The sequence below is a fragment of the Arvicola amphibius genome, chromosome 4 (genome assembly GCF_903992535.2).
Source record: "Arvicola amphibius chromosome 4, mArvAmp1.2, whole genome shotgun sequence".
Classification (NCBI taxonomy): Eukaryota; Metazoa; Chordata; class Mammalia; order Rodentia; family Cricetidae; genus Arvicola; species Arvicola amphibius.
Genome location: NC_052050.1, coordinates 42,390,946 through 42,414,892, shown reverse-complemented (window position 1 = coordinate 42,414,892; position 23,947 = coordinate 42,390,946). Strand labels below are relative to the sequence as shown.

General features: G+C 50.9%; 1 protein-coding gene across 1 annotated transcript in view; it reads left to right on the top strand.

Annotated features, from left to right (window-relative positions):
- Window positions 1-20,042, top strand: part of Nos2 (nitric oxide synthase 2) — a 34,860-nt gene extending 14,818 nt beyond the window's left edge. Inside the window, exons 6-26 of the mRNA XM_038325380.1 lie at window positions 161-252; window positions 1,658-1,799; window positions 1,895-2,034; window positions 4,035-4,209; window positions 4,303-4,404; window positions 6,404-6,598; window positions 6,988-7,070; window positions 7,406-7,550; window positions 7,634-7,738; window positions 8,253-8,302; window positions 8,515-8,689; window positions 9,381-9,513; window positions 10,480-10,558; window positions 11,259-11,440; window positions 12,476-12,639; window positions 14,128-14,335; window positions 14,627-14,714; window positions 15,115-15,236; window positions 16,555-16,703; window positions 17,434-17,628; window positions 19,944-20,042. Of these exons, the coding sequence (XP_038181308.1) occupies window positions 161-252; window positions 1,658-1,799; window positions 1,895-2,034; window positions 4,035-4,209; window positions 4,303-4,404; window positions 6,404-6,598; window positions 6,988-7,070; window positions 7,406-7,550; window positions 7,634-7,738; window positions 8,253-8,302; window positions 8,515-8,689; window positions 9,381-9,513; window positions 10,480-10,558; window positions 11,259-11,440; window positions 12,476-12,639; window positions 14,128-14,335; window positions 14,627-14,714; window positions 15,115-15,236; window positions 16,555-16,703; window positions 17,434-17,628; window positions 19,944-20,042 (2,823 nt within the window). The remainder of the gene's footprint in view (window positions 1-160; window positions 253-1,657; window positions 1,800-1,894; window positions 2,035-4,034; window positions 4,210-4,302; window positions 4,405-6,403; window positions 6,599-6,987; window positions 7,071-7,405; window positions 7,551-7,633; window positions 7,739-8,252; window positions 8,303-8,514; window positions 8,690-9,380; window positions 9,514-10,479; window positions 10,559-11,258; window positions 11,441-12,475; window positions 12,640-14,127; window positions 14,336-14,626; window positions 14,715-15,114; window positions 15,237-16,554; window positions 16,704-17,433; window positions 17,629-19,943) is intronic.
- The last annotated feature ends 3,905 nt before the right edge of the window (window positions 20,043-23,947 follow it).

Below are 23,947 nucleotides of genomic sequence, written 5' to 3'. Positions count from 1 at the left end.
GGGATTCTATGTTGGGCTCTGAAGATGCAGAGGGAGAGTGGAGCCATGTGCGTTTGCTAGGCAGTGGTGTGCAGGCTGTCCTCTTTCCCTGGGGATTTCCTATCAGCCCCAAGCCTCTGTCCTCACAGTCTTCCATGGTGCTGTCTTGGGCTGTATGCAGGTCTTCGATGCCCGGGACTGTAGCTCTGCCAAGGAAATGTTCCAGCACATCTGCAGACACGTGCTCTATGCCACCAACAACGGCAACATCAGGTGAAACCCGTTTCCCAGCTGTGCTGGTCCCACCCTGCCAGTCTCAGGCAGAATAGGCTAGAGAGCTTAGGGGAGGGGCCTCTGGTTCCCGGAGAAACTAAGGGGAGACAAAAGAGTAAGGCTTAGCTCTGGAATAGTAACAGGGACTTCTTCCCCATTGGCCTCTGTCACAGGCCAGCTATTTCTTTTCCTTCTAACTTAGAACCATGAGGCAGTGACATCTTTAAGAAGCCACTTCTAGTAGGCCATGCTCACACGTGCCTGTTATCCAAGCACTTGGAAAAGTAGATGCAGGACGATCAAGAGTTCAAAGTGATCCTTAGCTACATAGTATGTTCAAGGCGTTCCTGCCTCAAAAACAAAAAAGAATAGAATTTCTTAGCTGGGCGTGGTGGTACATATCTATAATCTCAGTAGTGGGTAGACCGGAGCAGGACAGACGAGTTCCAGACCAGTCTGGGCCAGACCTTGTCTTGTTTTAAAGAGAGTCTACACAGGAAGCAGAGGCAGGGGGATCTCTGTGAGTTCAAGGCTAGTCTAGTCTATATAGCCAGTTCCAAGGCAGCCAGGGTTACATAGTGAGACCTTGTCTCAAAAACAAAAGCAGGGCTGGAGAGATGGCTCAGTGGTTTAGAGCATCGCCTGCACTTCCAAAGGTCCTGAGTTCAATTCCCAGCAACCACATGGTGGCTCACAACCATCTGTAATGAGGTCTGGTGCCCTCTTCTGGCCTGCAGACATACACACAGACAGATTATTGTATACATAATAAATAAATAAATAAAAAACAAAAGCAAAGCAATACAATAAAAGATTATTCTGCCCTGTTTGGAAAGATAACACTGATTTTCTGACTACACCTTTGCTTTGATATTTCTCTTAGATATGAGAGTCACTGCTTGACATTGTATGCTCCTTGTCATTCCCCTGCACACATACACAGGCCACTAATAGGACCGAACAGCACACTGAATCTGTTATTCACTGATTTTGGTGACCAGCAAATATTTGGTACACACCTGATGGGGACTCAGCACAGGACTAGAATCAGGCCAGGGAAAAGAGGTAGCAGGGTGAGATGCAGAGGTGACTGACACCCCAGAATGCAGTTGCAGTCAACTGCAAACTATGACTGCCAAACAGCCACCAACTGTGAGAAGAGCAGAACTGGCAATGAAAGCCAACATGTGAAAGGAACACAAAGCTCCCTAGAGTGGTGGTCTCTGTTGGTCCTGAAGGACAGGGAGGAACTGGAGGAGGGCAGCTCATTGCCAGGAAGTGATTTCATTCTGATTGGGGCACAGGGACTGCAGAGTGGGAAGAGTGGACGGGGAACTGGCTGGGAGCCCCTGCCCACTCCAGCCAGGGACAGTTGGTAAACTGCAATATCTCTGTCCTGGGGAAGGTCGGCCATCACTGTGTTCCCCCAGCGGAGCGATGGGAAGCGTGACTTCCGGGTCTGGAATTCACAGCTCATCAGGTACGCCGGCTACCAGATGCCCGATGGCACCATCAGAGGAGACCCTGCCAGCTTGGAGTTTACCCAGGTACCTGTCCAGTCTCTGACACATCCCTCTGGGCAAGAACCCAGAACAGATGCAGTGCCATGGCTGCAGACTCAATGCGCCTCTCTCTCCTGCAGCTCTGCATTGACCTGGGCTGGAAGCCGCGCTATGGCCGCTTTGATGTGCTGCCTCTGGTCCTGCAGGCTGATGGCCAAGATCCAGAGGTCTTTGAAATCCCTGCTGAACTTGTGTTGGAGGTGCCCATGGAGCATCCCAAGTAAGCCACCACCAAGGGTACAGGTTATGCATGTATCCTTCTTGTGGGAGGGGATGCTTGTCTTCCTGCAAAACCCAGCCTTAGGCAGTCCTCAGATGTTACAAGGCTGGCTTGCCCTCTGCAGCAGCTGTGGTCTTTCCTCTCCAGCCTCAGCTTTATGAGGAGCCATGGATGGGGACTGAAGGGAGCAGCAGCCTAGCAGACAGGGACCTGAGAACCTGGGAGCCAGTGCCTTCGGGAGAGCCCTTGAATCTCTGTCTGCGCAGCCAGGCCTTTTGCACTTCTCCCAACACTTTTGTTTTTGGTTTTTCATGACAGGGTTTCTCTATGTAGCCCTGCCTGTCCTGGAACTCTCTCTGTTGACCAGGTTGGCCTCGAACTCAGAAATCCTCTTGCCTTTGCCTCCCAAATGCTGGGATTAAAGGCATGTGCCACCAATACTCCCAACACTGTTTAAAATTTTTCTTACATTTATTTAGTGCACGTGCATGTGTGGTATGGTATGCTTGCATGTTTGTTGTGTGATATGTGTATGTGGTTATATTCATAGTGTGTGTTGTATGTGTGATATGTATACTATGTGTACAGTACATATGGTGTGTGTTTGTGTATATGATATATGTGGTATGTGTTTGTGTGTGTGTGTTTATTTGTGTGTGTTTGATATATGTGGTATGTGCTGTGTGTGTGTTTATTTGTGTGTGTGTGTGTGTGTGTGTGTGTGTGTGTGTGTGTGTGTGTGGTCAGAGGTCAAGTGCTGATTCTCTCCTATCATACGTTCCTGGGAATTGAACTCAGATCGTCAGGCTTGATGGCTGGCGGCCTTTACTACTGAGCCACCTCAACGGCCTCCCAACTTTCTTAGGAAAAGGACCCCCCTCCCAGATAGAGGAAGTGTAGGGCCTCAAGGACTTTAAGAACATAACTGACTGAACCTCTGCAGAATACCTCCATATATGGAGACTTACTAACCGGATGGCCCTGGACTGACTGTCCTGTCCTTTGAATACACTGAACTCGCTCCTGCCTCAGGACCTCTGCACTGCTTCTCTGCCTGATATGCCCTTTCCTCAGAATTCTGCGAGGCTCAAATCTTCTCATCAGAAGGTGTTTCCTGTAACATCACCATGGACTCTGAGAAGCTTTTCCTGTCCGCCCACCTTCAACTTAACATCACACTTTGTTTCTCATTTTCTTATGGGGTATTGGTTTACCTCGTTGTGGTCTACAGTCTAGATGCTGAGCTGTAGCTTCTTTGAGAATAGAATCTTGCTTTTCGTTAGTATATCCCCACTGTCTACAAGGGGCAGGGCACATAGTAGGTGCTTAGGTATAGGTGTCTGTGGAATGACTAGCTAGCCAATGAATAACGCTATGTTTGCAACAATCCATGAGTTTGATGCTGTTGGCTCTATGCTGATGATGGGGATACTGAGGCTCTGAGAGGCTAAAAGCCCCCTAGTCAGTGCCGAGGCGGAACCTGATGCCAGAGTCCTTAGCTTCTCGCTGCGTTGTGTTGGGGTCTCGGCATTTAGCCTGGCATATGCCTGACCATTTGCATGAATGATTGGGTAAAGGGGGGGCCTTATTTAATGAATGACCCCTAGCGTGCCCTGTTATCTCTCCCGGTGGGGTGACTGAGATCAACTCCTAAAACGGACATTTCTAGTGCTGGGAATATGGCTCAGTTGAGCATGCTTGCTTAGTATGCTCGAAGACCTACCTTTGATCCCCAGCACTGCATAAACTGGGTTTGAAGAGGCATGCTTATAATTCCAGCACCTGGGAGATAGGAGTCAGGAGAATCAGACATTCAAGGCCACCCTCAGCTACATAAAATCAAGACTGGTCTGGGATATAAGACACTGTCTCAAAAAAAAAAAAAAAAAAACAGAGAGAAGGAATTTCTTTGGTTGACTCTTTTGCTGAACTTAGTTATTTTTATTAAGAGGAGCAGGCAAAGAAGACCCTAACTGCAGCTGGTTCTCCCTCCCTGCCAGGTACGAGTGGTTCCAGGAGCTCGGGCTGAAGTGGTATGCCCTGCCTGCCGTAGCCAACATGCTGCTGGAAGTGGGTGGCCTTGAATTCCCAGCCTGCCCCTTCAATGGTTGGTACATGGGCACAGAGATTGGAGTTCGAGACTTTTGTGACACGCAGCGCTACAACATCCTGGAGGTGACTGGGGCTTCCCAGCTGGACCAGCTGGGGGAGCAGACAGGTGGGTGGGTTCCCAAAAACTATCTCACTCTCAACTCCTGTCTTCTATAGGAAGTGGGCAGAAGGATGGGCCTAGAGACCCACACACTGGCCTCCCTCTGGAAAGACCGGGCTGTCACTGAGATCAACGTGGCTGTGCTCCACAGTTTCCAGGTATGCCAGGCGTCTTAGGGGTGGGTAGAAGCTTTGGCAAGAAGGTCGCCCCCACGTTCCCAATTTTGTCAGGCGATCTTGTCTGTTTCCAATTTCCAGGTGGGTCTATATATGTTTTTCTTTGGGTTCACCTTATTACTTAGGTTCTCTAGGATCATGAACTATAGCCTCAAACTCACGTGGTAACTTCTGATCTCCTTGCATCCACATCCAGAGTGCTGAGATCACAGGTGTTAGCTACCACATCCGGGTTGTTCATTTTTTTAATGTGGTACTAGGGTTTGAGCCCAGGCTGTGGTGCATGCTAGGCCGGCACTCTGAAGCTGAGCAACCCTCCAGTGCCTATTCCATGTATCTTGACTGATGATATTTTCATCTTGTGATGGACCCCCCCCCCCCAGAACAGAGCCCTATTAGGAGACAAGCAGCAGCTGTAAATGGGTTTTAAGTGTGGCTAGACAGGTATTGATGGCAGCTGCAGGCCTTGGCTCCTACAACATTCTCCCTCAGGAATGCCCCTCCCTCAGCCAACTTGAATCCATCTCTCAAGACTTGCCCTCTCTTTGCAGCTGTCCTGACTCCCATCTTCCCCTGGGCCTATCCCTGACACTAGGCTTTCTCCACGGTCCCTCCCAAGCAGCCTTTGCTTGCCTCCCCCACAAATCCCACCAGGCCTTACAAAGATGGCTGACATCCTTCATCCTCCCCCAAGAGGCTTGCTGTTTGTGGGCAGCACTTGGAGACCTGTGCCATCTCTCCTGTACCCATGGCCGTCACAGTACGCGGCAGCCGGACTGGAGCAGATAACACCCACTGAGAACATGTGCTGCTTCACGTTCTTTCAACAGCCTCACGATGGAGGAGCAGAGACAGTAACTGTTGCCTCCCATTTCACAGATGAGGAAGCTGATGGTGGTCAAGGTTAAGGATCTCATAGCTCAAAGTCACATAGCTAATGAGAAGGCAGAGTTTTTTTTTTTTTTTTTTTTTTTGGTTTTTCGAGACAGGGTTTCTCTGTGGCTTTGGAGCCTGTCCTGGAACTAGCTCTTGTAGACCAGGCTGGTCTCGAACTCACAGAGATCCGCCTGCCTCTGCCTCCCGAGTGCTGGGATTAAGAGAAGGCAGAGTTTTGACCACTATATTAAACATACTTCTCTTTCAAAAAAAATTTTTTAAACATTTCTTTACTTAGTGTGGAGGTTGGAGAACAAACCTTTAGGAGTTGGTTCTCTCCTTCTGCCTTGTGGGTTCCCAAGATGGGATTCAGATCTGGCTTGGTGACAAACACCCTTATCCACTTGGCCATCTCCCGAGCCATAAAACAATTTCTCTTGGTTGAATGGCTCTCCAGACTTTGGGGGCACAGCTGCTTTTACTGCATCATTCTAGGCTAGTAGAGACCTCAAGTCCTCTAGCTGTAAGCGGCGGGTAGCTTATCTCCCCTATATTCTGGTCCTCCCTGTCCTCACAGGTGACTAGGAGGGTTTTGTATTTGCTTGTTTGGGAGACAGGATCTCCTGTAGCCCAGGCTGACCTGGAACTCCCTATGCAGCTACAGATGACCTTGATCCTCTGCCTGTACCACTGGAGTGCTGAGATTATAGACATAGGGCCCTGCGCATGCCAGGCAAGCCCTCCACCGACTGTGCTGCCTTTGAGTTCATATTTTTTTTTTATCTGAAACGAGGCGGTGCTGTGTGAGTGGCCCCCATCGGTGGTTCACTGTTTGCTGGCAATGCATGGAGTTTCCGGATGCTCCTCTAGGGTCTGGGAGAAAGCTATCATGTGACTGAGGGCTGGCCGCCATGTGAATGGCTGTGACGATGACCTAGGGGTTCAAATCTGTGGGCTTGGACCTGTGTGTATTTCTGCAGTAATCGATAGAGGACCAGGAGCAGCGGCAGAGCCATTGCATAGATCACCCGCCTTCTGGGGCCACCGCCCTCCAACTCTCCTCTGCTGCCCTTATCTCAGCCCACTCCATCTTCCCCTCCTTCAGAAGCAGAATGTGACCATCATGGATCACCATACAGCCTCAGAGTCCTTCATGAAGCACATGCAGAATGAGTATCGGGCCCGAGGAGGCTGCCCTGCAGACTGGATTTGGCTGGTCCCTCCAATGTCTGGGAGCATCACCCCTGTGTTCCACCAGGAGATGCTGAACTACGTCCTATCTCCGTTCTACTACTATCAGGTCAGGGGGAGCCGCCCCACCTTCCCCATCTTGTAGCTCAGCTGCAGACGCTATGTAGTGTGACTGCCCAGGGTAGCACATGCCAGCTGAGGGCCACCTTGTCTCTAAGGTGCCCAGATGAGACTATACATTATCTAGTGTCCCCAATAAAGAGATACTAAAAGCAGGTGGCCCTCTACCTTCTGGGACATTAATAAAGAAAGCCAAGTGCCCACTGCTTTGTGGCTCCATGTGGGACCTGAAAGGTGCCACTCTGAGCTTTTGCTGAGGTTTGGTGGTGTGGGTGCCATGGGCTTCCATGAGTGCTATAGAGGATCCTCTGCCTCCCCAGCATCCTGCAGTCCTAGCCCAAACATCCGCCACTGTCATATCTCCCTTCTTTCCTGCAGATCGAGCCCTGGAAGACACACATCTGGCAGAACGTGAAGCTGAGGCCCAGGAGGAGAGAGATCCGGTTCAGAGTCTTGGGGAAGTATGTGGAAGTAGGCAGTGTTGCTGTCTGCACTGTGTCCCTGTTCACAGACCCCGTTCCCTGGGTTTTCCATGAAGGACGGGGCATATGGAGAATGTTCTTTATGGTTTTGGTTCCCCAAAATCTAGACACCAATTCTGAGACTCATTTTCTTCTGCTGTCCCAAATGTCCCAAAGGGACTGAGTCAAGGTGTACAGGGGTCACCAGCCAATGAAAAGTGGAGGATGCTTCCCCCTACTATCCCCGGTGCTGTCCCTTTTCCATTGTCTTCTGGAAGCTGACTCAACACAGCATCTGTCTGTCTGTCTGTCTGTCCGTCCGTCTGTCCCCGCAGATTGGTGCTCTTTGCTTCCATGTTGATGCGCAAGGTCATGGCTTCCCGAGTTAGAGCCACAGTCCTGTTTGCTACTGAGACAGGGAAGTCCGAAGCGCTAGCTCGGGACCTGGCAGCCTTGTTCAGCTATGCCTTCAACACCAAGGTACACACTTAGGAGGAAGGAGTCTGGTGAGTGCAGAGGGCCTCCTGGGAGCGGAGGGCTGATGTCTCCTGTGTTCCATGCAGGTTGTCTGCATGAACCAGTACAAGACAAGCGCCTTGGAAGAGGAGCAACTGTTGCTGGTGGTGACAAGCACATTTGGGAACGGAGACTGCCCCAGCAACGGGCAGGTGCGTGGCCGGGGACCTGGTCATCTGGGGGAAGAGGGGTTTGGGACAATCAAGAAAAGAGGTCCAGGGGACAAGAGGTCAGGGGACCTGAAGAGGGCATTGGAAGTAAGTGCTCAGGCCACTCTGGGTCCTTCTTATGCCATTTTCCCAATGGCACACAATGCCTTCTTGTGAATGGACCAGGCTTTATTTATGTTTTTAGATTATTTGAGGAGATTAGCTTTATTACATTGTTTGTTTGTTTGTTTCATGTGTGTGTGCACGTGTGTGCGTGTGTGCGTGTGCACGTGTGTGCATGTGCAGGTATCACAGCCTGCATGTGGAGGAACTTGCAGGAGGCAGTGAGCTGCTACAGCTGGAGGGAGGGGCAACTGGACCTGTCCAGTGGCTTGCCCCAAGGATCTGGATTCCTTGTCTACTCGGTGTGGCCAGGGTTTAAATGGACCCCAATGGGAAAGGCAAACAGTGGTTTTGTGGCTCCTGCCCTGAGAACTCTGATCCTTTGTCTTTGTAGACTCTGAAGAAAGCTCTGTTCATGTTGAGAGAACTCACCCACACCTTCAGGTGAGGCACCCTCCCACAGCCTTGCCTCCTGGGCCGTTTGGGGTCAGACCATGGAAGTGGGTGTACACAGGATGTCTTCTCAGAGATGCCGAGGGCAGAAGCCCTGGTCTGAGTTTTGTCTTCTAAGTGGGTTGAGGATCAAAACACAGGGCTGTCCCTGCAGACTGTAGCTACCATGCATCCTCAGTCTTTGCCCGTGTTCTCCTTGGCAGGTATGCCGTGTTTGGACTTGGTTCCAGCATGTACCCTCAATTCTGTGCCTTTGCTCATGACATCGACCAGAAGCTATCCCACCTGGGAGCATCTCAGCTTGTCCCGACAGGAGAAGGGGATGAACTCAGTGGGCAAGAGGACGCCTTCCGCGGCTGGGCTGTGCAAACCTTCCGGGTCAGTTCTCACTCAGACAGGATGTAATGTCTTCATGCCAAACACACCTGAGCCTGGTGTTCCGGGGGTCATGACCTCTGCCAGGTGTAGGCCAGAGCTGTGGGCCTGATGTCTCAGGTCAAAGCAGCTCTCCCCAAACCCCACTTCACCAGGAGGGTGTCACTCAGGGGTGTTGATCCAGGTGGGAGAAGACAGCTCATCAACTCCCCGTCCTGAACTTCTGGCTTAAGGACTTTCCTACCGATATAGCCTTGGCCACCTCGGGACAGTGGTGCCTTGCTTCAGTCTCCCAGCTCTACAGAGGCAGGGACAGGGACCACACTGCTGACCTCTTGTGACCTGGCTGTATCTCCTACAATCTTCTTTCTGGATTCTTCCTGTAGATGGAGGGAACTTATCTCTGCAGTAAAAAAGGACAGAAGACTTGGGTCTTCTCCATGAGGTTTTCTATCAGGATAGGGAAGCCCTGGGCCTCCCTCACTGTGTAGGAAGAGGATTAGAATATGATTGCAGCTTTCATATTTGCTATAATATCGATGGCTGCTGTGTAGCAAAGCTGGGCTTCTCTGAGCTCCTTCAGTCCCCCATCAGATGACACACTTAGGAGTTTGGGGATGCATCCATTCGGTGTTTGACCAACGGTGGAGGGTGGTGATGGTGATAATGAATGCCTCTCTGCCTAACTTTCCAGGCGGCCTGTGAGATGTTTGATGTTCGAAGCAAACATCAAATTCAGATCCCGAAACGCTACACTTCCAACGCGACATGGGAGCCACAGCAGTATAGGCTCACCCAGAGCCTGGAGCCTTTAGACCTCAACAAAGGTACCATCCTCTCTGCGCACTACTGGTCTTTCCTGCCTGGGTTAAGGCTATCTGAGCAAGGCTGAGAGAATGTAGTGAGAGCAGGGAACCAGCATCAGCAGGAGGGTGGCAGGGGCAACTCCCCCAGGCACTGTGCCAGCCTCTTGACCCACACAAACTGGCCTATGCCACTTGTCCTGCCACTTGGCCTGTGGCAAATCCAGAGAAGTTACAGCTCAAGGACCATGAAGTGGGGGTAGCATGTGGGGGACAAGGGGGCTGGAGTCAGTCTTCCAAAGGGAGCCACATGGCATGAAGAAGGCTTCTGGGAGTGACTCAGGGCAACAGTCGGTGGCTGCACATTAGAACACACCTAGCTTTACCTCTGCCGTGGCCTGTGAATCCCAAATCCCTAAACTACATGGGTGTCCCAAGACTTTCTGTGTCTTAACATCTAATCTGCTTCTCCCAGTACTTCCCAACCTCAAAGCCACTGTTCATCTGGGATCCTTCTGGTTGTTTAGTTTTAGTTAGTTTTCCCTTCTTTGTGTTTCTGTGGAAGTAGGGAGCTGAGACAGGATTTCATGTGGCCTAGACTGTTCTCAAACTCGCTACATGGCCAAGAATGGCCTTGAACTCCTGATTCCCTCCCTCTGCACCCAAGTGCTGGCATCGCAGACTTGTGTCAGTACATCCGGCCAGGCCCAGGGTCTTTCTTTACTTGTGATTCAAAACTAGCAGGGATGTAAGGAAAACCTTACAGGTTCTACCTCAGGACAGCAAGAGCAAGGGTAGCCTGCAGGGATAATCCACTCAGCTTACGGGGCTTCCTCCACATCACAGGGCCTTCTCCCCCGACAGGGGCTACACACACACACACACACACACACACACAGAGCACAGGGGCTCCCCCTCCACAGCACAAGGGCTTCCCCCAACACACACGCAGCACAGAAGCCCCATGCCATCCTATCTCTGTCTCCCCAGCCCTCAGCAGTATACACGCCAAGAACGTGTTCACCATGAGACTGAAATCGCAGCAGAATCTGCAGAGTAGGAAGTCCAGGTAAGGATGAGCAGGGATTCCTGGCTGGTGCTCCAAGATTGCTCTGGGATGAATAAAGGACCAGAGCGAGTTAGTCTGTAGGTGAGGAGGGGAGACGTGCCTGCTGAGGATGCCGCCTTCGGGACCAGCTTCCCTGCTAGTCCTTGGCACCTCTGCCTTTGCCCAGTTTGGGAACTAGGTCTCTGCCTCACTGACCCTCCTCTTTGGACTCTCACTGAAAGGGGTGACCAGGGGACACCCAGACCATTTGGGTCTTCATATCTTCTGTGAGAATATTTGACAAGGATGGAAATCTCTCAACTGGGTACACGAGGGTCATGGGTGACCTGTAGTTTGTTACCTGCATTGTTGTTCCTCTCCCTCACTCCCACCCTTTGGGGAGACTAGCCTCGGTTCTAATGAGAACAGGGTTTGTTCTAGAGACAAGAAAAAGCTATTTCCAATGCTCACACACCCTGGGTGAGATGCTTCTTGTGGCAGAGTTGTGGCCAAACCCTATGGGCTGGGTCCCTTGCTAGGGAGAGCAGTGGCCAAACTCCTTTGGAAAACTATGAAGCTCAGAGGGTACCCAGCTGAGGGGAGGTCCTGCCACAAACCTTGGTTGGTGACCAAAGCTGGAAGAAGCCAGCAGGAAGGTGGCGGGGGAGTGCTTATCCTGGGGGAAGCTGCAGGTACCCAGGGCTCCCGTTTTCTTCTGCAGCCGAACCACCCTGCTTGTCCAGCTCTCCTTCGAGGGCAGCCAAGGCCCCAGCTATCTGCCTGGGGAACACCTTGGGGTTTTCCCGGGCAACCAGGAGGCCCTGGTCCAGGGGATTTTGGAACGAGTTGTGGATTGCCCTTCACCCCACCAAACCGTGTGCCTGGAGGTGCAGGATGAGAGCGGTAAGCCCCAGGCCCCCAGAAAGACCTACCCTCCTCACTCCCATCCCCAAGGACTGGGGAACTGTATCTGTTCTGGTGTATTCCAGTCCCAGCTCACGGGAGAAACTCTGGTCTCCACTGGTAGGGATGCCTCCTGGAGTGTGTTCCCTTACCTCAGGGGAGGTATCAGAGAAGCAAAACCTGGTAGTGTCACCATCACCCAGGAGAAAGTGAGTCAGCCTGAAACTTAGAGACAAGGGAACTTGAGGCATTCTTGGGGTGTAAGGATGCAGATATGGTCCAGATGGGATGCCACTAATATACAATCCTTTTTCCTAGAAGGAAGTGGGGGAGGGAGGGGAGAGTATGTGCCAGCATACAGTAAACACCAGGACCAAGCACCGTGCCAATCACTTCCTACGTGTGGTTCTCCTCGTTGCCGGTGTCAGCCCGGCTTTTGTCGTATCTGTTTCTCAAGAAAGCAGTCAGAGACCACAGGGTTCAGACACTCAGCTGGGAAGTGTGAAGTCAGTTTGAACCGGGTCTGCTGACCTCAGATTGTACTGTGATTGCTCTGCAAGCTGTCTCCTGGAACCCCTGAAGCCTGGCTACCTCAATTTATACCGATCTATCCACTGGAGCCTCTTGATTTAATACCTCGGGGGACTGGAGCCATGAACCTTTCTCTAAATGAGCAGCTAGCCCCTGGGACATACATCAGTCTCCAGTGAACTTAGTCACTATGAATTTGTAGTTCACGTGAGGGTGTCAGAGACTCAAGTAGGGGGCACAAAAGTACATGGTTAGTTTGTCAGGACAATGTCAATACGGGTGCCCAGGTGGGAGCAGTCAGTCAGCCCAGAGCAATTGATCAGCTCACCCAGAGCAATCAATCATCCCACCCTGGCAGCTCTGTCTCAGCACCAGTACCTGATCTTTGCTCTTTCTGAGGCCATGATGTCAGAGCTTTTCCTTCCTTGAAGCTGGGGGATAGGAGTCTTCTGAGAGACCCAGACTGGGCCTTCCTCATCCTGATACCTCCCTCTCTCCATTCAGGCAGCTACTGGGTCAAGGACAAGAGGCTGCCCCCCTGCTCGCTCACCCAAGCCCTCACCTACTTCCTGGATATCACTACCCCTCCCACCCAGCTGCAGCTTCACAAGCTGGCCCGCCTGGCCACAGACGAGACTGAAAAGCAGAGGCTGGAGGCCCTGTGTCAGGTGAGGGTCTGGCTGGGGGGTGAGGCTGGGGCATTTCATAGAGTAGAGGGACCTCTGAGACCATCCTCGCGAGACCCTAGGTGTGACTCGTCTGTGTCTGGTGGGGGCTGGGTATCCTTTGCTGCCCATCTCTAGTACACGGTAGTACCGAGTGAACAAGTTTCTCTGAGAGCCAGCATGGTGTGCCCTGTATTCAAGCCCCATTTCTCTGACAAAATATATGATAGAAGCAACTTAAGGAGCAACCTGTCCGTCAGGGTGGGGAGTCACGACAGCAGAAGTGTGGGTGGCTAGTCACCTGACTTCCCGAGTGAGGAAGCAGAGAAAGGTAGATGCAGAAACCCCGCTCATTTTCTCCTTTTCCTCTCATCTGGAGCCTCAACCCAGGGGAATTCCTGGTGGGTCTTCCCCAGTCAAACCTCTAGAAACACCCTCACAGAGGTGCGTTTCCACGGTGATCCTAAATCCAGTTCACAGTGAAGAGTAGTCAACACATAGCCGAAGGGCACTTCCTCGAATGTGCCCCATGGAGGGGTAGCCTCTACCGGTGGCCTTCGTCTTCCCAAACGTGGAACAAACGTGTGGGGTCAATGGTTGTGATGGCAGGTGGGCAGCCGAGTTAATGGATTAGTGGAGGGACACGCTTGTCTCTGTGAGAGGCACTGGGCACAGTAGCATCACCTCAACATCCCTGCGTGAAAGCTCTAGCAACTTCACTCCACAAGGACTAAGGACATCTAGCCACGATTTGAGCCCAGATCCAACTGGTTCCAAATCGTAGTGTAATAAGGAAGTGAGTCGAGCTGGACTTGGTGGTGCATGCCTGTGACCCCTGTACTCAAGAGGCTGAGGCAGGAGGATGGTGAACTAAAGAACCAGCCTGGGCCAGCAAAGGAGTTCAAAGCCAATCTGAGTTATATAGCAAGACCTTGCCTCCATTCCCCTCCCCTCAAAAAATAGGGCATTGAGCCCTGCCCATAGGGTGCTAATATTGGGGAGGTTTTTGTGTTTTGATTTGTGTTGCTTGGTCTTGGCTTTGCTTTTGTCCTTCTTTTGTGGGCACTAGGAGTTGGCCTCAGGCCTTCATAAATGCCAGGCAAGTGCTCTACCACTGGGACAAACTCCCATCTCTCTCTTATTTTTTTATTCTGAGGCAGGGTCTCACTAAGTTATCCAGGCTAACTCTCAGCTTAGTCCACAGCCCCTGCTGGCCTTGAACTTGAATCTTCCTGTCTCAGTCTTGTGACTAGCTAGGGTTGCAATACTGCCTCATCACACCTTAACTCTACCCAGAATATATGTCTAGGCACAATGGAGAAATGCTGCTTGCTACCCCAGGTCCTTGCTTCCCATCCAAGGTAGTGGCCTCAGCACCCTGGACAGCGCCCTTCTTGCCGGCATTGAGTGAATGGATGAATATTGGGTGGGAGAGCTCCTTCCCTACATACGGCAACTCCCCTAATCCCTCACATTGCCCTTGGCTTTTAGTCCTCAGAGTACAATGATTGGAAGTTCAGCAACAGCCCCACGTTCCTGGAGGTGCTGGAAGAGTTCCCGTCATTGCGTGTGCCTGCTGCTTTCCTGCTGTCGCAGCTCCCCATTCTGAAGCCCCGCTACTACTCCATCAGCTCCTCCCAGGACCACACCCCCTCAGAGGTCCACCTCACTGTGGCTGTGGTCACCTATCGGACCCGAGGTGAGGCAGGCAGAACCAATGCTCTAGATTAAGAGTGGGGGACCTGAGCGTGGACCTGTGTCCACCATGACTTTAGTCACCTATTCCTCTGTGACTCTACAATGCCAAGGGGAGAATTTGCTCATTGGGTCCCTTACAGCCTTCCCTGATCTGTGTGGAGAGTTGAGAGAGAAGGTAGCTCCTCATTCAGGAACGAGGCACCCAAGGGGTCTTGGCAGTGTAGGAAGAGCACCCATCTGGGTTGCATGAAGGCCACAGGGGTTGTTGGTAAGGTCTGTGCTGTCTTTGCAGATGGTCAGGGTCCTCTGCACCATGGTGTCTGCAGCACTTGGATCAAAAACCTGAAGCCCCAGGACCCAGTGCCCTGCTTTGTGCGAAGGTGAGCACCACTCCGGACCCTTTAGAACCCCTGGGCCTGGGGATTCTGAAAATACAGTGGAAGGATTTAGGACTGAGTGCTCCCCTTGGCCTATGAAGGTTTGAAGGGGGTGTGATTTCCCATCTGACTACAAGGTGTTGTGGAGTGCATGGCAAGGGCAATGGTGATGATGGGTGGTGGGGTCCAGCGTACCGTGAGACTGGACCTCTCACCAGAGGTCTCAGGTGTGGGGAGATACTACACCATGGCAGGGAGGATAAAACTTTGCATAGAGCTTAGAGATCAGAGTATCCCTCCATCCCTGACAATACCGCCATACCGTGTGCTCAGCTACCCGGCCCTTCCTGCTTGTGCTTCTGCCTTGGGGTGTCTGAGGTCTCCTTCCTTTGTTTCCTTGCAGCGTCAGTGGCTTCCAGCTCCCCGAGGACCCCTCCCTGCCTTGCATTCTCATTGGGCCTGGCACGGGCATCGCCCCCTTCCGCAGTTTCTGGCAACAGCGGTTCCATGACTCCCAGCACAGAGGTACAGGAAGGGAGCACACTAGTTACCATGATCATTACACATACACATGTACATCAAATTATTACACTCTACCACAGAAGCAGGTAAACAGATTTGGAGGGTTTGTGGCCTGCCCACTTCATTCATGTATCCTCATGTTTCCTTGTTCCTTTTGCTTGTTTGTTTTTTGTTTTGGGGAGGGTTGTTTTTGTTTTTTTTCCTTTTTGAGACAAGGTTTCTTTGTGTAACTTTTGTGCCTGTCCTGGAACTCGCTCTGTAGGCCAGGCTGGCCTTGAACTCACAGTGATCCAGCTGCCTCTGCTTCCTGAGTGCTGGGATTAAAGGCATGCACCACCACCAGCATCTTCCTTGTTCTTTTTTAAATGTATTTGGAGGGGTGCATGTGTCTGGGCGCACATGTGGAGGTCAGAGGTCAACTTGCTTCTCTTCTTCCACCATATCAGTCCTAGGGACCAGACTCCGTGTGTTAGGCTTAATGACTGCTCCCTTCCCTGCTCAACCATCACACCAGCCCATTTTGCCACATTTGTTTGTTTGTTTGTTTTTGTTTCTTTAATGATGGCCTTGTTTTTGGTACCATCTATGGGATAACCCATAGAATGAACCTGTGACGATGACCTCAAAGCTACGAGATGAAATTAATACATTTCAGATAGACATTTTCCTTTTGTTTGAGAAACAGCCCAAAAGAAAGGATATCTCTATGCTTAGAATTATCCCAGGAGGCTTTTGTAGAACCTTTAGCAATGCCTGACATTTAAGACCGTGAACATGAAGCATAGTCAAGAGCATTCAGGAGGTAGTCTGGGATGTCCTGGACACCCGAGGCCTCACCACCTGTATTTGATGTCAGCTGTGTCAGGAGAGATGATTTTTACAAAAGAAGGCCACAGAATTTCTGGTATTTCACTAAAAGAATGCCCTTAGCATGTTAAACACACACACACACCACACACCACACACCTACATATATACATCTGGGACAGAGTCTTGCTAGTGTATCCCTGGCTGGACCAAAAACTCCCTTTACATGGACAAGGCTGGCCTTGCATTTTCAGCAATCCTCCTGCCCCTACTAGCTATAATGATATCTTAAAAGGAAAAAGTAAAATTAAAATGCAATATGGCAAATTAAAAAAAGATCTATGTGTTGACATAATCATAACTGACACTGAACCATGTTCTTCAAGACTGCTTCCATGAACTAACTATAAACGGGGGATAATACCAAATAAGAAACTTACCTGTTGGGCACCTGGTGGTCATGGGTCTCCCTCTGGTGGCCATTGTGGTAACTGCAACCTTCTGGGTTTTAAAGGGCTCAAAGGAGGTCGCATGACCTTGGTGTTTGGATGCCGGCACCCAGAGGAGGATCACCTCTATCAGGAAGAGATGCAGGAGATGGCCCGTAAGGGGGTGCTGTACCAGGTGCATACAGCCTACTCCCGGCTGCCAGGCAAGCCCAAGGTAAGTGTGCCCACCCAGCAAGCCCGTGCCTGGGCTACACGGTCCTCCCTCTCGGAGCCTCCTCCGCTTCAAAGTGGAGAGACAGCTGCACAGCCTCAGTGATATGAAAAGCACTATGAGGAGAAGATCAAGTCCGGAATGGCTTGAGAATCCCACTGTATCTGCAATCCACAATGCGGCCAGCTGTAGGCGCCCAGCAGCCCTGGGTGCAGGGCTGTGTGGGGAAATGGCCTGTAGGTTGGCTTTATCCTCAGCTCCACATTATCATCTTGTTGAATTGATTCCACCAGGGCCCTCAAATGGGCACTGTGCTCCAGGGGCATGAGCAGTCAGTGTAAACTCTCAGCTCAGAACCTTGTTTCCCGAGGATCCCCTTCGGTCCAACGGCTGGACCATCTTATGTGGAAAAAGCACAATTCTGAGCGACTTAGGACCTTTCTTATAAATGGGAACCTGGGCGCCTACACCCCAGTCCTAAATCAGAGCTGGGGCTGCTACATGCTGGGAAGCATCTTCTTCCTGGGGCAGGGAGGGACACTAGCTCGATGGAGCATTTCTGAAGTACGGTGAACTCGGGGACGATCCGTGGGTTCCCTTGGCCTGGATGTTTGTATATCCTGAGCCGAAGTCCTTACTGAAGCCCTCAGTGCTCCTCCTCCCCTCCTCATGGCCAGTGTGCCTGACCACAGGGATCACCCAGGGCTGGTGCCACCATAGTCTCTACTTTTAGGTCTACGTTCAAGACATCCTGCGGACGGAGCTGGCCAGTGAGGTACTCAGCGTGCTCCATAGGGAGCAGGGCCACCTCTACATTTGTGGAGACGTGCGCATGGCTGGGGATGTGGCCACCGTCTTGAAGAAGCTTGTGGCCACCAAGCTGAACTTGAGCGAGGAGCAGGTTGAGGACTATTTCTTCCAGCTCAAGGTATGAAAGTTGCCGTGGGACCCTAGAAAAGGGTGTAGGTGAAGGTCCCGTGCCATTGGAATAGGCCCAGGGCCCCAGAACTGGGAGGGCCCTGAAACCCTCTGCGCCACTGCAGAAAGCTGGGACGGGTTGACTGGCAGGGCTCCTGGGGGCGGGAACTTCCTGTTTCACACTGGCTGCCGGCTACCTGAGAAGTCTGGCCGGTATTTTCCTAGAATCGGAGTAATAGACTCTGCTCCGCACACCCCTGCAGAAAGGATCCATAGAGCAGAGCAGGGCTCTGGACACCAGGACTGGGAGACCTGTCCCTACTGGCTATAGGACACATAGACTTATTTACAGCGAGCTGCTGGCTGGATGCCCTCAGGCCTCTCTGGAAGGACTCTCGGTAGCAGGGCTTGCCTTGTTCCAGGAGCTCAAGGACTGTCCTGTGACATTTCCTTCTGCCCTTCTAAGGCCGTTATGAGGGAAGAATGACTGTTACTCCATTTTGTAGAGGGAAGGGGTCCTGGTGCTGACTATGAGAGCCCAGACACATGGCCTCTCTCTCCCTTTCCCTCTCTCTGTCTCTCTGGTTCCCAAACCTGTCCTTAAGGCTTAGACTTAAGCTCCACATTTATATTAAGTGCCTACTATGTGTTAGAGATTAAAAGCAATTAACAAACCGCCCCCCCCCCATAGCATAGGACATGATCGTGCACACCTTTAATCCCAGCACTAGGGAAACAGAGGCAGGAGGATCAAGAGTTCAAGACCATCCCTTGGTTACATAGTCAGTTCAAGGTCAGCCTCGGTCACGTGAGATCCTGTCTCAACAACAACAACAAAAAAAATGACCAAAAATCCAAGCTAAATGGAGCTTACGTTCTGGCAGGGTTGATAAAATAGAACACATAGAATGTGCGCTGCTTCAGGTGAGAATTAAGTAGAACAGAGAGAGACTCAGAGCAGGTGTGCATTATTTTAGTGAAGATGCTGTGGAAGGGGTTACTGGGAGGTAGCATTTGAGCAAAGTCCCTGAAGGAGATAAGGAAGCAGCCTGTGCATCCTTGACACAGAGTCTAGACTATTCTGTTGGGAGAGCAGCAGGTACAAAGGCCCTGGGATGCAGATTGTTCTGATGTGTGGTGACTAGCAAGGACATCGTAGATGCCTTACAAAGTGTGTTCAATGTGTGTCAGATGTGGTCATGGACTTTTGTCATCAAAAGGGTTACAAGGAGCAGGTGGGGCAGAGGCATGGCACACCCGTAAACCCTAAGGCTTTGGGGAAGCTGAAGCAGGAGAGTGATGTGGTCAGCCTGGGGTATCTGGGCTGCAGAGACGTCTCGGCAGTTAAAAGCATATACTATTCTTGCAGAGGATGACCTGCCTGTAACTTCAGCTCCAGGGAATCTGATACCCTCTTCTGGCCTCTGAGGGTACTCGTACACATACAGCCATATAGCCACAGCCACACACACACACACACACACACACACACACACGAGCACGGGCATGTTCAAAAATAAAGTCATAGCCAGACATGGTGGCACATGCACGCCTTTAATTCCAGCACTCAGGAGGCAGAGGCGGGAAACCAATTTTTTTTTTTTTTAAGAAGAGAAAATAAGGGGCTGGAGAGATGGCTCAGAGGTTAAGAGCACTGCCTGCTCTTCCAAAGGTCCTGAGTTCAATTCCCAGCAACCACATGGTGGCTCATAACCATCTGTAATGGGGTCTGGTGCCCTCTTCTGGCCTGCAGGTATACACACAAACAGAATATTGTATACATAATAAATAAATAAATATTAAAAAATTTTTTAAAAAGAAGAGAAAATAAGAGCTGGGGATGTAACTCAGTCCTTGCCTAGCATATGAGAGGCCTCAGACTTGATCTCTAGCACAAAGGAGAAAAGCTCCCAAGGTCAGATCATTTGGAACCCACGTCCGGGTCCATAGAGAGCAACAGGTGGCTTTGCCCTCAGCCTGCTGCTGTGTGCTCTGGCTTCAAGACCTGGGGAAAGGGAGGCACGAGCAGCCTGCCGCATACATGCCAATCTCAAAACTCACCTCCACTGGCGTTGTGTGGGATGGACACTAAGCAGGTAGTGGGGCCACCATCCATCCATGAAGCTTGGGAAGAGGCTGAGGGAGGGCCACGCGCAGCGCTGTGGAGAAACCGAACCTGGGTGTGACGGCAGCAAGCTAGGCAAGCAGGAAGGCACAGAGTTAGTGAGTTCGTGTGTCACCAGGAAGCTGTTGCAGCCCCGACTGGGAACTGAGAATTGGCTGCTTCAGCAGAGCTGACGCCTTGGCCTCTGTCTCATTTCACAGAGCCAGAAACGCTATCATGAAGACATCTTCGGTGCAGTCTTCTCCTATGGGGCGAAAAAGGGCAACGCCTTGGAGCAGCCCAGAAGCACAAAGTTCTGACAGCCCAGGAGTTACAGCCTCCCACACGGAATTCAGTGATGGACTCAACTCCCCAGCTGGTCAGGGGCCTTTTCCACCAAGTCCTTCCCATTGTAACTCTCGTCAACACACCCTACCAAGTAACATTGTGGACTGCTTGAATCTCTCTTTCCCTCTCCCTCGCTTTTCTTCCTACCTCTCCTTCCTCTCTCATGCTTCCCTGAACCCTTGGAGCGGCAAAAAAAGAAAAAGGAAAAAAAAAAAAATCTCCTGATTGAAGCACTTTGAGTGACCGCCAGGAGGAGCCATGCATCATGTACAGTTATTTATACTTTGTATTTAAGAAAACACCCAAGGCCCTCATGGGCCTTCCCTGTATAATTTCTCGATGAAAATATTGATACAAAATGCAATTTATTTTAATCACCCTGTGTGTTTGATTGAATTTTGTACTGTATATTCCCAAGTAATATATGGGTTAGGGCTGGCGGGACCCAGAGCCTGGGCAATGATGCCCCCATTAGGGAGCATGCTAACCAGGTCCCCTAGGGGACCGCAGATGAAGCTTGTGTTTGCCTGAAACCTTCTGGTCCTGGCAAGCAGCCCGGATCTGCTTCACACACGATGCACCTTCTCAGGGTGTGGTGAGCCCTGGGGTTCTTCCTGAAGACCTTGACCCTCACCCTGTCTTAGAAGATGCTGTGCTTAAGGAGTGTGGATGTAGTTCAGTCAGCAGAGTGCTTACGTGGCATACACAAAGCTGTGGGTGTGATCCCCAGCACTGGATAACCTTGGGCGTTTGGGCACACGCTTGTAATCCCAGCACTTAGGAGGTGGGGGGGGGGGGGATTGGAAGTTTAACATCATCCTCAGCTGCATAGTGAAAGGGAGACCATCAAAAAAGAAAGAGGGGAAGTGTGGGGTGTGCTCCATGGCCTGTTTAATGAGCTCAGCCAGCCACAAGCCAGCTCCTGGGCAAGTTATCTGCATGTGGAGTCTCTCGATGTGAAGGGCACCACCGTCCTCACCTGCCAGGACACCATGAGCTCCTGTCTGCACCAGCCAGGTGCCCTTACCAGACCTCCTTACCAGACAGCACATTGCTGTTCCGTGCCCTGCACCAGGGTGGTGCTGACCTGGGGGGTTGGATTAGCTTGCCTCATCCCCTTCCACAGCTGCATCAGATGGAGCAGAAGAGGCGGGAGAAAGGAACCCACCAGTCTCTGGTTGCCCGTGGAAGCCCCCACCCCCACCTGCAGTAAAGCATCTGAACAGTGTGGCCCAGAGTCCAGTCAGTTTTCCCACATGCTCGGGTGTTCAGTCACCTGGGGGGCCGTGTTAAAATGCGGCCTAGATACTGGGAGATGGCGGAGATGGCTCTGTTGGTAAAGTCCTTGTCATTTGTTTGGACCCCAGCACCCATATAAACTTAGCTAGGTGTAGTCCTGACATCCCAACCCTGGGAAGGTGGAGACAGGCAGACCCCTGGAGCTCCCGTGGCCACCGGCCTAGTTAATCAGTGAGCTCTGGCTGCAGTGAGACACCTGGTCTCCAAAGATAAGGTGGACAGAGATTAAAGAAGATACTATCTGGGGGCCAGCCTCCAGCAACACGGGGCTTTGATAGGAATTCGGGGAGGCTAAACCTTTCTATCTGAGGGGGGTTAGGGAAAGAGGCACTCACAAACTCCCTGATGGTTTCCTTCTTTATTCTCTCTCAGCTCGTGTTTCACAGCTTCTCTCCCCAACAGAACCTTCCAGGCAGTACAAGAGTCAGAACAGCTGCATTCCATTTCTCAAGTGAATGATTTTAGGGGAAAAAACGTGTTTTTCATCTCCCCCACATGATAAGCATTTTACGTATTACAAGTGAAAAACAAATCGCCCCCAAGAACGCACATACATTCAAACCCAAGCAACTTGTTATAAATTGACCATGTGGCAAGCAAGATGTTCTTGTCGGGTCTTCTACTGGCAGGCTGCAGTTTGCAGTTACAAAGAAAGAACCAATCGCTTCATTATTTATCTTGAAAGGTAATCTTATAAGAAGTCTTAAAGGAATCCAAACCTAAACTTTTATCTATGAAAAAGAATCACTTAGCTCTACCTTAAATCTTTAGGGTACATATCCATTCATTAATAGTTTTTTTTTTTTTTTTTACATCAGGAGATTGAGGACAGAAATGGGTATAAGGATTAATCATCACCTTTGGCCATCAACCAAACCTAGCAACGTCATCCAGTAATAATTGGCCTGCTTTGTTCTCATTCCCTGACCTTAAAGAGTTCCTCACTCAACAATGTGCGTTTCTAAATCTTTAGATTGTCTTCTTGGGTTTTTTCACCTCAAAGTTATTTAACAAAAATATCTTAGTCTAATGTTATTTTCAAAGCTTTGTTTCAGCTGTGATGCACTCTAAGACCTGTGAACACATCTCCCAACATTAAGGTTGAAAGAATTTAAACCAGCTGGGCTATTGGGACTCCACTGTTAGTCATTAACTGGAGCCACTGCTTAGGTGAGATTCACAGACCCTGGCTGTGAAACATGTCCTTATATTTATTTTTTATTCATCAAAACTTTGTATAAGTTATCATTATCAAATTAGCTTAGGGAGGGTTCATCTTCTTGACAATCCACAGGTAAAAATGCCCAGTAGAACAGGATGTTTCCAAGAGATAAACACATTATATTACAGACAGTGGAGACCTCCCCACTCATACCATGAAAGAGAGCTGCAGCAAACATGTAAAGGCACAGCAGAAGCAAAAGGCATTCTGGGTTCTGTAGTCCCAGGGCCTTGCCTAACCGAGATTGGCCCATCGGAGGATTCCCTTCTGCTGGGCTGACACCTGGACCTTCAACTGCAACTCAGGGCTCCTCTGGCATGGTCCACAGCAGGAAGACACTTGGGCTGGGCATGGTGGTGCACACCTTTAATCCCTTTAATCCCAGCCCTCAGGAGGCAGAGGGAGATGGATCTCTGTGAGCTTGAGCCCAGCCTGGTCTACAGAGTGAGTTCCAGGATAGCCAGGGATACACAGAGGAACCCTGTTGGGGGGGGGGGGGGACAGGGAAGACATGGATAAAAAGAAGAAGAAATTCAGAATTGACCTCTGGCCTCCACACACATTCTCACTCTCTTACACGCACATAGGCACTTGTGTACACACACACACACACACACACACACACACACACAGGCTCAGTAGGGCAGGGAAGGACAAATGTGGCCCTTTTTCTTTCATTTGTGTTTATGTGTGACAAGGTCACTCTGTGCAGCCCAAGCTGGTCTTGCCTCAGCCTCCCAGTGAGCTGCTGCAGTTTTTTTTTCTCCAAGACATGATTTCTCTGTGGCTTTGGAGCCTGTCTTGGAACTCACTTTGTAGACCAGGCTGGCCTCACTCACAGAGATCCACCTGCCTCTGCCTCCCAAGTGCTGGGATTAAAGGCGTGCACCACCACCACCCGGCTGAGCTGCTGCAGTTCTGACCAGCTCCCAGGTGTTGGCAATGTTGCTGACCTAAGGTCTCAAAAGCAATGGAGGTCTCGATGAGTTAGGGTGCAGGAGATCCCTCATGTGGTGGGTCCCCACCCCAAGCCCCTTTGCTGGGAGGCCTACTGCAGATCAACTCCTTATCCCTTATCCCATTGTCTCCCCTCCCACCCAGCACAAGCTACCAAGACTCCCACAGCCTCTGCCCAGCCTGTCCCTACCTCAGGGGCCCGGGGTTATTTACACAGGCCAGCATTCCCATCAGAGACCATGTGTTCCAGTCCCCACCCAGTTACTCCAACACCTTGTGGGGTTTTAGAGGAGGGACCCCTGTGAGCAGGTATAGGCACCAACCTGCTTCCTCCCAATCCCTTTAGAAGGTTCCAGAATGTCTCCAGACCCATTCAATAAGCAAGTCATCTCTCATGTG